Here is a 12,812-nt window from a genome sequence, read left to right on the forward strand (position 1 = left end):
TCCCATAGGGATGAGTAAGTACAGTAGCTGTACATTTAACCCTCTGAATTGAAAGCCAAATCCATTATAAATTCTCTGGGGAAGACAAATCTACTGATTGTGTCCTTAAAGTTACATTGTGCTTCTCTCAGGCCTTTGCTTTGGCTCCCCTCCCTTGAAATGGACTGTGAATACTATAGTAGTGTGTCCATGCTCATGGCCATGAACCAGCTAACTGATAGAGCTCTACAAGATTTATTACCCTCTTCTGCCTTATTCCCTTCCCCCTCTTTCCTCTGTTGGTATTCTTCCCATTTCCTCCCCTCCCTGTCCTCATCTTAGGGTTATACATTGCCTATTTATCTTTCCTTTTTTGCTCTTCTACCTCTTCTGCCTGTGCCTCTAAGGCTACCAAATCCTTATCAAACTCTTCTTTTTCTTTACCATTTTTCTTTGTGACCTCTCCTAACAATCTGTCTAATAGGCCGTCCTACTAATTAAATGGAGACTTCACTCTGCATGCACACTCTCCCTCTAAAGTCTCTCTTCTCCCTCACTAAACCTGTACTATCTAGCCATGTTCAGCTAATTACATCCCTATCAGTAATTGCGCCGCAGCCCTTGGGAGCCCTTCAATATAACTCTTTTTCTACCCATCTTTCACATTGATAAATAGACAGTTCAATGCATTTTAATTATGCAACTTCTCAGTGTTGAAGAGTTGGTGTCAATCAAAAGAACACAGGAAATCCTAAGCGTATCTTTTTTATCACTGTACCTACTTGCATTCGTCCTGGACTATAACCACCAACAGATGAAACAAAACACATACAATTGAAGAAACATCTTCACCATCTTGACAACCAATGCACAGCATTTAGAAAACATTCACCAACATGACAGAAAATGCGCAATGTTTACTGCAAGCTCTGCATAAATGAAACGCTGCAAATAGAAAACGCTGCAAGAAGCTAAAAGCCAAACGGAAACGGGGACAGTAAACAGTGATGAACACAGCTGGGACTGGAGCACATTCGGGGATTATAAAGTTGGCCAACTCTCATTGTTGGTAGAGCTAACCCATTTCATAATTGTTAGAGTTTTGTCATTCTATTTAAAATAACTAGGTTTGATGGGTTAGCTTGCTAACTTACAGCATGACCAATAATATCAGAAGGAATCATGCAATAGTGACTGTTGGCCAACTTTATAATCCCCGAACATTAAAAAGCACTTCGGACCCTGCTGAGCGCATCAGTATTATGTGTCATCGTTGCGTTGCGTTGTGAGCTTCTTGCAGGGTTTTGTATTTCTAGCGTTTCGTTTATGCAGCACTTTTGGTAAACATTTGTCAATAACACATCGGTTGTCAAGTTTGGAGACGATGTTTCTTAATTTGCATGTGTTCCATGGCCCATTGGTGTTTTCGTATTTGCATTGTTTTTGAAGCATTTCTTCTAATGGAAATCTTTTTGGCTGTTGTAACGTGTTTGCACCTGTCGACCCACGAATACATCAGAAGATGAAACTAGGGTATACAGGGACTAACTGGCGAGATAAAAAAAATGTCGATTAAAATGTGTGAGAGGCACTACTTCAGACTGTTGGGTTATTTAAGAAGAAACACAAATCTTTACTGACCCCTCAGGGGAAATTCATTTTTTACACATGACATGCCTAAAAAAGCACACATAAGAACAAATAGGACCTATTCATTAATTATAATTAATGAAAAGACATCAGAGCGAGGGGGCTGCCAATGGAAAGCAGCACCCATGCAGTATTAGGTTTGGTGCCTTGCTCAAGGGCACCTCGGCAGTGCCTGGGAGGTGAACTGGTGACATTCTGATTCTCTCTCGCTCTCTTAATCTCAAATTCTTTACTTGCGTGACCTTAATGACACACAGTTTTGCCAAAGGATTGTACAAGAACAACAAACATCTATAGATAGATTTACATTTGAAATATATTGTTGTGTTCGTATACATTTTGAACAAAGGCAGAATAAAAAGTAAAACAAATTAAAGTAAATATACAGCCAACCGAGTTCCTTTCCTGAAACCTGTAAAAAAAAAAAAAAGCAACAACACCACAAACCATATAGGGGAAATACTGATTATTAATATATTGCTGGTCAAATAAACATATAACACATCAATAAAAAGAAAAATGATGTGAGGTCTGGTGTCAGTCTGATCCCTCATGTCTCTCTCTCTTTCACACACACACACACACGCACACACACACACACATATATTCTGACAGCAACCCCCAGAAGCCATTTGTCTCTACTAGTAGTGTTTGTGATTCAGTCATTTCTGTTGTTTAGATCTTTAGTGACACTGAGCACAGGAAAGCCATCAAACACAGTTAACCCCCCCCCACACACACACACACACACACACACACACAAAGAAAAGAATAGAAGGGAGAAAGAAAGGGGAAAGTCAGAGAGCGCTATTTCTGTTTTGAGCTGCTCCCTTGCAGAGTCATCAACTGCTGTCTCACCATCTGTTCCACTGTCCGCACCAGTGGCTTTTAAACACTTTCTAAAATGCTTGTTTTTTTTTTTTTAGGAACCCTCATCCACTAATAATGCACACTTTTTTAAGTCATTGACCCACAGTATTTTTTCGCCCCTGTCTTATAAAGCTGGATGTACTCATTTGTGATTTCCCCAAGGCCACGCATTAGGCTATCTTGTGCCTTAAACATGCATTCAACACACACTCACCATACAACACTGCCCCCTGCTGGCTGCATCACTGCCATCCACTCATTACCAGCTGACACATCAGAACTGTGGCATTCTTAGGAAGTAAATGTGTCAGACTTGAAAGCTGCCTTATATGTAATGTATACACACCCTGAAGCTAATACACACAAAACACACACACACTGTGGCTGTATACATAGCCAGTCTTGGGTGATTTAATTGAGACCTTGTCCAGCCCTGCTTTGAGATGACTTCACTCACTAAATCTCTTTCATTCTCTTCCATGTTTATTCAGCACTTCACTGCAATCTATCCTGACCTGTTTCCTGCTGCTTGCCTATTAAAATTCCTCTTAATTATAGAACACTCTGTTTAATTAACTTGATGGATGCACCCAGTCTGATCCCACAGGGAAGGAGAGGGTAGAACAGAGAGAGAGAAATTGAGTGTCAGAGTTCTGAGGAGTGTTGGTATATATATTATGTATATATTGCTACCGATGCCAATGTCTTCTGTTCATTGTTTTGTGATTTCCTTTTTTGCCAGGGACACAAATACATCTTTATTTTAAAGAAATATTCACTTGTTGAAGATCTTACAGCCCTTCATTACACCAGCACAAGTTCCGAAAAAATAACTGGCAAAAGCCTCTTTAGCCAGCTACACAATTACCAACTCAATGACAAGATTATAAGGCAAGTCAGGTTTACTTATATAGCACATTTCAACAGAAGGCAATTCAAATAGCTTTACAAAAATGAAAGACATTAAGAGCATTAAAACAGGCATTTAAAAACAGTCATTAAAAAGCAAAGAGAACAAAATAGACACAGGTTCATGGATAAAAGTTACTGTTCAGTGTAAGATATGAAGAGCTCAATTAAAAGCAGCGCCAAAAAGAAAAAATGTCTTCAGCCCGGATATAAAAGTACTAAGAGTTACAGAGGACCTGCAGGGTTCTGGTAGTTTGTTCCAGATATTTGGAGCATAATAACTGAACGCTGCTTCTCCTTGTTTAGTTCTGACTCTGGGGACAGAAAGCAAACCCGTCCCAGAAGACCTGAGAGTTGTGGATGGTTCATCGATTAGCAGGAGATCACAAATGTATTTTGGGCCTAAACCATTCAAAGCTTTATAAACCAGCAGCAGAACTTTGAAATCAGTTCTTTGACAGACAGGAAGCCAGTGTAAAGACTTCAGAACTGGAGTGATGTGATCCACTCTCTCAGTGTTAGTGAGGACTCGAGCCGCAGCGTTCTGAATCAGCTGCAGATTTCTAATAGATTTTTTTAGTGAGACCTGTAAAGACACCGTTTCAGTAGCCCAGTCTACTGAAGATAAAAGCATGGACAAGTACCAACAGTCAGTGGTACGCAGTCCCTAAAGGGACATGAAAAAATAAAATGAAAATAGAAGAAACGTTCTTGTTGGCACGTCTTTCTCGTTCCCACAAGAAGGTTACCTGGGCGCAAAAGAGGAGTTGGAGCCCACAGGAGACCACCATTTCATTGCAGACTGTTATGTTTATGTGTGGAAATTATACATTATTTGAGTAATATTTCGAACTCAGAATTCATTTTAATAGCATTTCGGCCAGGGGTGTAGTTGAGCTATTTGTTTAAGTACCCAATCGGCAAAACAGGAGAGTCTGTAAACCATTCTGCGTTGATCTATGAATTTATGTCAGTGATTCTCACAGAAGGAAAACCTCCTTCACTTCATGAGGTCGCTGCAGCATCAGGGGGCAGCGGGACGTATAACTCAGCAGCCTCTGAGAAGTCTCCATAACCCAAAACATCTCACAATTTATTTAATCTGTCATCTTAATAGTTCTTAGTAGATCAAACAGTGTTTCATTGGATTTCACTTACAATATGTATCTTTAACCATACATTATGTTAATGTATATTTAATTATATTTACATGTATATAGAATCCTGCACATACTTCGTCCATTTTCAACATCCCATGCATAATTTATCTTATAGTGTTTATTTATTTTTCTGACATGTGCAATACTTTTAGACTGGTCTAACAACATAACCTGCACTATTTACTCAACTTATCCTCTCTGTGTCATTGTGCACTATTTTTTTTTTTTTTTCTTTGTCCTTTTATAATATGTTGCTTTGTTGGAGGAGCTCAGGACCTTAGGATTTCATTGCCATAACTACACTGTAGCTACTGTGCACATGATAATACAAACCCTTGAAAGTGCAGCACCTGTGCGAAAAAGCTTCTTTTGCCAACGAGAACGTAAGTCGTGCCAACGAGAACCTTTTTTTGCCATGTCCCTCTGAGGGCTCCATACATTGGTCTAACAGTGGTTGTATGTATCATATTCTGTAATTATTCATTATTTTTATAATAATAAGACCATGAAAAAACTGTATGTGTTGGAGTGGTGGTTCACCGAACATCCCATGTGGTGTGCACATTAAAACACCGGTTCCAGCAGGCCGTTTCACGTCTTATTCTTCACTGTGATGGTTGACAAGGATTTAATTTGCTGTGGATGATCTGATCTATATAAAATAATATTTACAACATATTAGCAGTCTTACAATAATTACCAAAATGATAATAATCCTAAATAAGGTTGAGTATTTCACTCACATCATTTAATGCATCCACAGGATTAAACTGCACTCTTTTCTTTCAACATATGTATGAATCGAAGGGAATCTAGAAGGTGGATCTAACATAAACAAAGCAATCTGTTAAAGTTAAACTACATATTTCATCAACTGATTTGAGTACAAACAATTTACTGCTCCATGTGCCATCTCACAGTTCCTTTCTTCTTCAGTCTCTGGTGGGAAGGAAGTGAGTGACAGGCCTGAAGGGCGGAGCTTTAAAAGCTTTGGTAGGGGAGTGGTCTACACTTGATTTACACTACTGGCTCAGGTAGAGAGGAGACTTGGGATTTTAAACAACATATTTAATAGTACTGCCCTTTCCTTTATTGTATTGTGTTATATAGGTTGTTGTGCATGTAAATGGTCTACAAAGGCTAAAATCCCCCCCCCCCCCCCCGTCCTTGTAATAATATGTATAACAAGAACTCTCTAACAGTACTTATGCCATATAACAGTCATATGGCCATGCAAAACAGAGACATCGACTACTTCCTTTGACAAATGACCAATGTGCTGAAGACAGAAAACAGGATAGAACATAGAACATAGACCAGTGCAATAATGCACTCTGTAAGATGTATGCTTATATAATTTGGTGTTGGTTGCATGTGTCACTCGACCACCTCATAGTCTTCTTGAGGCTTCCCATTGTCTGGAAGACAATTTCCTATATTTGTATTTCCTCTTATAATTGCTTTTCCCTGTTTGTCATTCACTGCATGTCTGTTTATGCAACCTAACTATCGTTGTGGGGCAAATAAAAACTCAGGTGTACTTCATGGGTGTTTTATTATTATATTGCCTTCACAGGGACTCAAAGATGCTGGAAGAAGAGAAGGAGCAGAGAAATCCAGAAGATAGGACTGAAGAGAGCAGCACACAGCGCTCTGTGGGTGTGGAAGAGGTAGGCAAATGCTCACATGTACACAAATCATGGTTATTCTGAGATTTCTAGTTTGTCGGGATGGTCAGAACCAGTGGTGAGTCATTCTCTGTCTCATACTGCATCTCTGTGGAGGTAGAAAACATGCACGTACCAGTGGTGTAAGGAAATTAGGTACATTTACTCAAGTACTGCAATTCACTAAAATGTTGAGGTACTTTACCTGAGTATTTTCATTTTATACTAACTCATACTACTATTTCACTGCATTTCCAAAGCCAATATTATCATTTTTACTTCTCTACATTTCTTTGACATATTTAGTTTCTTTACAGATTCAGACTTTCAGAAAAATAAACTATAAATAAACATGGACAAATATATGGTTATTTATAAGTTAATATGTCTAGCAGCAGTATATAAAGTAATTAAATTGAGCCTTTTAACCATCTTTGACACTCATTAATGCATCAATAACCATAATCGAGTAATCGGCCATTAAGCATAACAAGAATGTATACATTTGGTACTTTAGATATATTGTAAAGCCATGTTTGGGGTAATTTTATTCAAACAATGTTTTGAATGCAGGATTATTGAGTATTGTAACTTTACCTTGAGTTAAAAGTCTTATTCCACCACTGGCACAATCTTGCTTTAAACGCCCAAGGCAGTCATCATGATATTTTCCTGATTTATAACATTCCTCCCAAAAAGACTGCAAACAACTGATGACCAGAGAGTGTATAGGAACAAGTCCCAACAAATAACAAACCTTCCCTTTATTGGGGAGTGTTACTCTTGGCAGACTCCATAAGGTATCTTGTGTTATCGTGTTCTACTTTTTTACATCTTTTGTGTCTGTAGGTGTTCGATATCTTGCCGATAAATGGTCATCTGCAACCTGGGGAACAGCAGCAGGTCATTTTCTCTTTTTACGGCCATGAAAATGTCAGCGGAGAGGTGGTGGCACGCTGCCATGTGGAGGAGGGGCCAACGTATGAAGTGAAACTCAGAGGAGAAGCTTCAGTGATCAGCTACAGCCTCGACTCTACACATATTGATTTTGGTCTGCAAGTATGTGTCCTGCACAGTTCTCCATTATCTACACTATTTGTTCTCAGTTCTTTATCCTTACCAGCTCTACCAATAAATATAATAATGTTATACTGAAGCATTTCTTAGTTTAATCTAAGTTAATATGTCTTGAACATATTGGCTCAATGCCAGGCTAAGCCTACAGTAAGTGCCATTCCAAACCAACTAGGTTGCGGTCTATCGTCTTTTCCTATGCTCTATTCCTTGACCTCCGCTTGAAACATCACAGGGTTAAGGAGTAATGGATAGGAGAACTCAAAAGGACGTATGAGAATCCAACTGCACTTAAATTACCCAACGATGCGCCAGCGGACGTTATAAATGTGCATCTGCTGAGGGGAAACTACAGTTCTCTGTACAGGACTACTGTAAGAGCATCTTGAGACTTTGCACTGTGCTTTGATAGTGTTTTTTTTATGCTTTATGAACGTGGACAAGAGTAAAACATATATTCGTCATGACCAAGGTTGGAATTGAGATAAAAAAGTAAAGTGAAACTTGTGCTTTTCACCCCCTCCTCACACTCCGGTTAATCCACATGAATCCCAATATGTTTGATTGTATGACAATATTTTAAAATAAATACAAATGTAAATTATGGCATAAGTTATATATTGCTTATTAAGAACCGTAACTTTCATGATCCGTATTTCTCGGTCACGATCGGTTGTTTCCGTGAACGGCCCAATACTGTGTCACGGTCAATGTTGTGGCCGCAAGGCATTGTGACTAGGCTTTTGTTTCAGACAGAGGGTGGTACACAGAATACCAGTGGTAACTGTGATGGAAACTTCTGAAGCAATGGTGACGAAACTCAGAGAGACACGGGAGAGCTGGAACTTGACGGCAAAAACTTGAGCTTTATTATGAAGTCAGAAAATTTACAACACGTGCTGCAGCCACGAGTTGACCCAACGGTTGCCCGACCAATTCTGAAGATCTCTACTGCAGTCTGAGGTTTTAACTAGTTCAGAGTGTATCATCAACATTCCTCATTAGCTAACTAACTAAAGTTGTCGTCTATGGCTAAAGAATGTGCGCCAGGGAACCGACGTTCCAGATAAGAAGGGCTTCTATATGTCCCTGAACAATAAACTATCTCATGTCAGCTTGTGCTCGGTCATAGACTGGCAACAACAAAGCGCCCAAGCTGCACCTTCTTTAGAGAGATTACAGCACCCCCAAGGCCGAAGACCTATAGCATGGGAACGCAGCCAGAGGAAGGAGAAAATGATGAACTATGTCAATGGTTAACTAGCTAAGCAACATATACCCTAACAGTAACTGTAACAGGCAGAATGAACATAAATTAAAGCATGTTAAATAGGGACCCTTTAAGGCTAGGATAATGGCCATGATTTGTTTGAAGGTTCATTATCATGTGTTAATTCCCCATCTTGTTCTCCTGTCATCCTGCCTTTCTTGTCCTTGTTCTTCTTTTGCCATCTGTTTTTTTCTCCGTGTGTGACACATGATACTTCACACAAAACTAATGACACATCTTGGGTTAGTGATGCATTCCAACATTTCCAGAATGACAGGCCTGGGGGTACGATGACAGATGTGTTAGTAATTGTCGATGAAGATGTGTTGTGCTGCATTCATAGTTTGTTTCATGGTCATTAGCTTTTGCTTACTGTTAGTGTTTTCACTCAGATTTAATCTCTTTCCCATTACTTTTTATCATCACAGAGTCTAATGCTGAGGGTGTATAAGGATCATTAGGATGCACATTGTATACAGATGTTTATTAAAGGTTATATAAAGGTTTATTTCACTCACTAGACAGAAGAATGTGAGAGGGATCATACTACATCTGAATGTCACTGCTTAGTTTTTCCCACTTTGGTCTTTTGTGCTCCCAATCCCTCTTTAAGTATGCAAGCCGCTGGGACCGGTTATCATTGATATTCAAAACAAGGACATATTGATTTTTGATTTAGTTGAAATGAGCGATTCAGCAGAACATCTCCCTGACCTTCCTGTCCCTTCAGCACTATTATTCCTCCTGCTTTCTTCTCTCTATTGTTGTCTCTCTCCCTCCCTTTTGCCCTGTGTTCTTCTCTTTTGGTCAATTAGATTTGTTGATATAAATTAAATACTGAAACACTTTGTGCATGCACAAGTGACAAGCTTTGAAAGCACTTTTCTTATAATCTCCCTGTGTCTTACTGTTTTTCACTTCTAACGCTTTAAATATAAATTCAGTTATTCTCCCCATCTTCTGTTAATCTCGTTTATTACTATATTTTCATAATATGTATTATCATAAACCACAGAGTTCAAACTGAGAACATCATCTTGCATGTTTTCTTTTCTTTTACTGCACTGTCACCTCTATCCACAGCCTAAAAGACATTAGGGGGCATCCCAAATCCCAAATCCTTCTGTTTAGCATAAAGCTAATCCACATTATTCTCAATTAGAATAAAAGGTGCTGACAGTTTAAAAAGCAGTGTTGCTTCTCCTCTCTATTTTTTCTCCAGCTGTTTGATCTCGAAGGGGAAGCCAAGGTGACCCTGAGGAACACTGGCAAGATGGGCTTCAAATTTAGCATCATATACCCCAAAAGGGAGGAAGAGGAGGCAGGACAGATGAAGGCCCTGGTAGAGAAGCAAACTGAGAATGGACAGGAAGTGAGACCAGGGCAACCCATGGTCACCCCCACTGAGGTGAGTTTATCGTTGTGCTATTTTAACCCTTAAAGGGACAATCACATGTATAGATAACTTGAAAAAGTAATTGATTGCTATTTTCTACATTACACCCATATAACACTTTTATTACACCAGTATCAGAATCAGAATCAGAAACAGGTTTATTATACATACATATATACAAATAAAACAAAAATAGCAACTGTGATAAAAAACGATTATAAGATAACTATAATAACGTCAAAAATATAGAAATATTTAAATTGAAATATGGGTGTACCCGTAGAAATTAAATAAAAATTGGAATGAATATATGTGCATTTCAATGTGTAGAATATACATATACAGTGGGGAGAACAAGTATTTGATACACTGCCGATTTTGCAGGTTCTCCCACTTACAAAGCATGTAGACGTCTGTAATTTTTATCATAGGTGCTCTTCAACTGTGAGAGAAGGAATCTAAAACAAAAATCCAGAAAATCACATTGTATGATTTTTAAGTAATTAATTTGCATTTTACTGCATGACATAAGTATTTGATACATCAGAAAAACAGAACTTAATATTTGGTACAGAAACCTTTGTTTGCAATTACAGAGATCAGATGTTTCCTGTAGTTCTTGACCAGGTTTGCACACACTGCAGCAGGGATTTTGGCCCACTCCTCCATACAGATCTTCTCCAGTCCTTCAGGTTTCGGGGCTGTTGCTGGGCAATACGGACTTTTAGCTCCCTCCAAAGATTTTCTATTGTGTTCAGGTCTGGAGACTGGCTAGGCCACTCCAGGACCTTGAGATGCTTCTTACATGGCCCCATCCATCCTCCCCTCAATACTGAGGGAGATTGACCGTCATCTTGAACTTCTTCCATTTTCTTATAAATGCACCAACAGTTGTTGCCTTCTCACCAAGCTGCGTACCTATTGTCCTGTAGCCCATCCCAGCCTTGTGCAGGTCTACAATTTTATCCCTGATGTCCTTACACAGCTCTCTGGTCTTGGCCATTGTGGAGAGGTTGGAGTCTGTTTGATTGAATGTGTGGACAGGTCTCTTTTATACAGGTAACAAGTTCAAACAGGTGCAGTTAATACAGGTAATGAGTGGAGAACAGGAGGGCCTCTTAAAGAAACACTAACAGGTCTGTGAGAGCCCGAATTCTTACTGGTTGGTAGGTGATCAAATACTTATGTCATGCAATAAAATGCAAATTAATTACTTAAAAATCATACAATGTGATTTTCTGGATTTTTGTTTTAGATTCCGTCTCTCACAGTTGAAGAGTACCTATGATAAAAATTACAGACCTTTTCATACTTTGTAAGTGGGAAAACCTGCAAACTTGGCAGTGTATCAAATACTTGATCTCCCCACTGTATATATACATATATCAAATATTGATACACCCCTATTGCACCCGTATTAGACCCATGTGACACCTTTTTTTTTTTTTTACTTCCTTATTATACCCATTTTACCCTATTATTGCACCCATGATACACTGTTGTTACACCCACATTACAAAAGAATACATCTCTATTTCACCATATTACACAAGTATACTACACCCATAATAAACTAATTTTACACCATAATTACCGTAATTTCCGGACTATAAGCCGCTACTTTTTTCACACGCTTTGAACCCTGCGGCTTAAACAACGATGCGGCTAATCTATATATTTTTACGGGCTAACGACTACCAGGCGGGGCTCTAGCAGGAAGCGCAAGAGCGAGACAACGAAAGAGAGACTGAGAAAGTGTGTGATAAAGCCATTCTGAGGCTGTTCAATTCCGACACTGTTTGGAAAAAAGAGGTAATTAAAAATGTTACAAATCTTTCTGTGTAAATATCTGATGTTTACAACACCTGGAAACCTGCGGCTTATAGACAGTGCGCTCAATAGTCCGTAAATTGCGGTACACTGTTATTACACCCATTTTATTCATGGACACAGCTTTTTTTTAAATGACTGTATCCCCCATGATAAAGAAAGCATTTAAGGGTCAATCAGCAGAGACTTTTTTTTTTCACTTGCACAAGACGATGGAAATGTGAATGGTCTTTGGGGATGAGACCCTACCATGATATCATATATCTTGAGGGGGGGCTGCAGCCTTAAATAGAATAAGAACCCTCTCACAGGGTATGGAAACTGGGGTTGATGATAATAGTAGGAAAAGGTTGCTTAAGTTCAGGAATTATTGAGGAGTGGACTTGTAATGACCTAAATCTGGGCCCAGGGTGTGGAATGGGCGGAAGAGGGCTGCATCTATACCCTTGAAATAACAGCTGATGGCAAAAGAGAGGAGATCATATTTAAAGTGTGAGGGCATCAGGATGGTTGGCTGTCAGAGAGCGTAACCTGTAATTGGTCAAAGAAACCCTGTTCTGGTGGTATTTGCATCTATTTTCTTTGTTTATGAAATGTTGAAGTGATCCTACTGACTGTATCTTTATTTCTTCAGATTTTGTTTTGGTCTTCGATTGAAATGTCATCTCTTATATGTTATTGTTATGTCCATAGTGTGTCTCTAGCCTGGGTTTTCCCTTTCCTGTGCTAAATGCCAAAATCCCAAAGTTCCCTCCAGAGGGAGTTTTTCTCCCACACACTCATTGTACTTTGTTTACCTCCCTAAAATAATGACATCACTATGTTACCCTCGCGCTTTTGTTGGCTAGCGCTCTGACATATTGTTTGTGATAGGCTGAGGGGCAGGACATTCTGACACATCTCTAAGTGTTTGACCAATCACAGTAGATCCGGCTAAACAATCAGAGCAGACTGGGCTCTGGTTTCAGACAGAGAGTAAAAATAGGCAGTGTGAGGAAAAATAAAGA

The 12,812-nt window shown here is 39.2% G+C and overlaps 1 protein-coding gene across 1 annotated transcript in view; it reads left to right on the forward strand.

The window, feature by feature from the left end:
- hydin (HYDIN axonemal central pair apparatus protein) overlaps positions 1–12,812 on the forward strand; it is a 127,051-nt gene that overhangs the window by 55,351 nt on the left and 58,888 nt on the right. The window contains 4 exon segments of the mRNA XM_063907149.1: positions 5,505–5,521; positions 6,145–6,238; positions 7,085–7,294; positions 9,802–9,987. Coding sequence (XP_063763219.1) covers positions 5,505–5,521; positions 6,145–6,238; positions 7,085–7,294; positions 9,802–9,987 — 507 coding nt within the window.

This window comes from Eleginops maclovinus, chromosome 2 (genome assembly GCF_036324505.1).
Source record: "Eleginops maclovinus isolate JMC-PN-2008 ecotype Puerto Natales chromosome 2, JC_Emac_rtc_rv5, whole genome shotgun sequence".
NCBI lineage: Eukaryota > Metazoa > Chordata > Actinopteri > Perciformes > Eleginopidae > Eleginops > Eleginops maclovinus.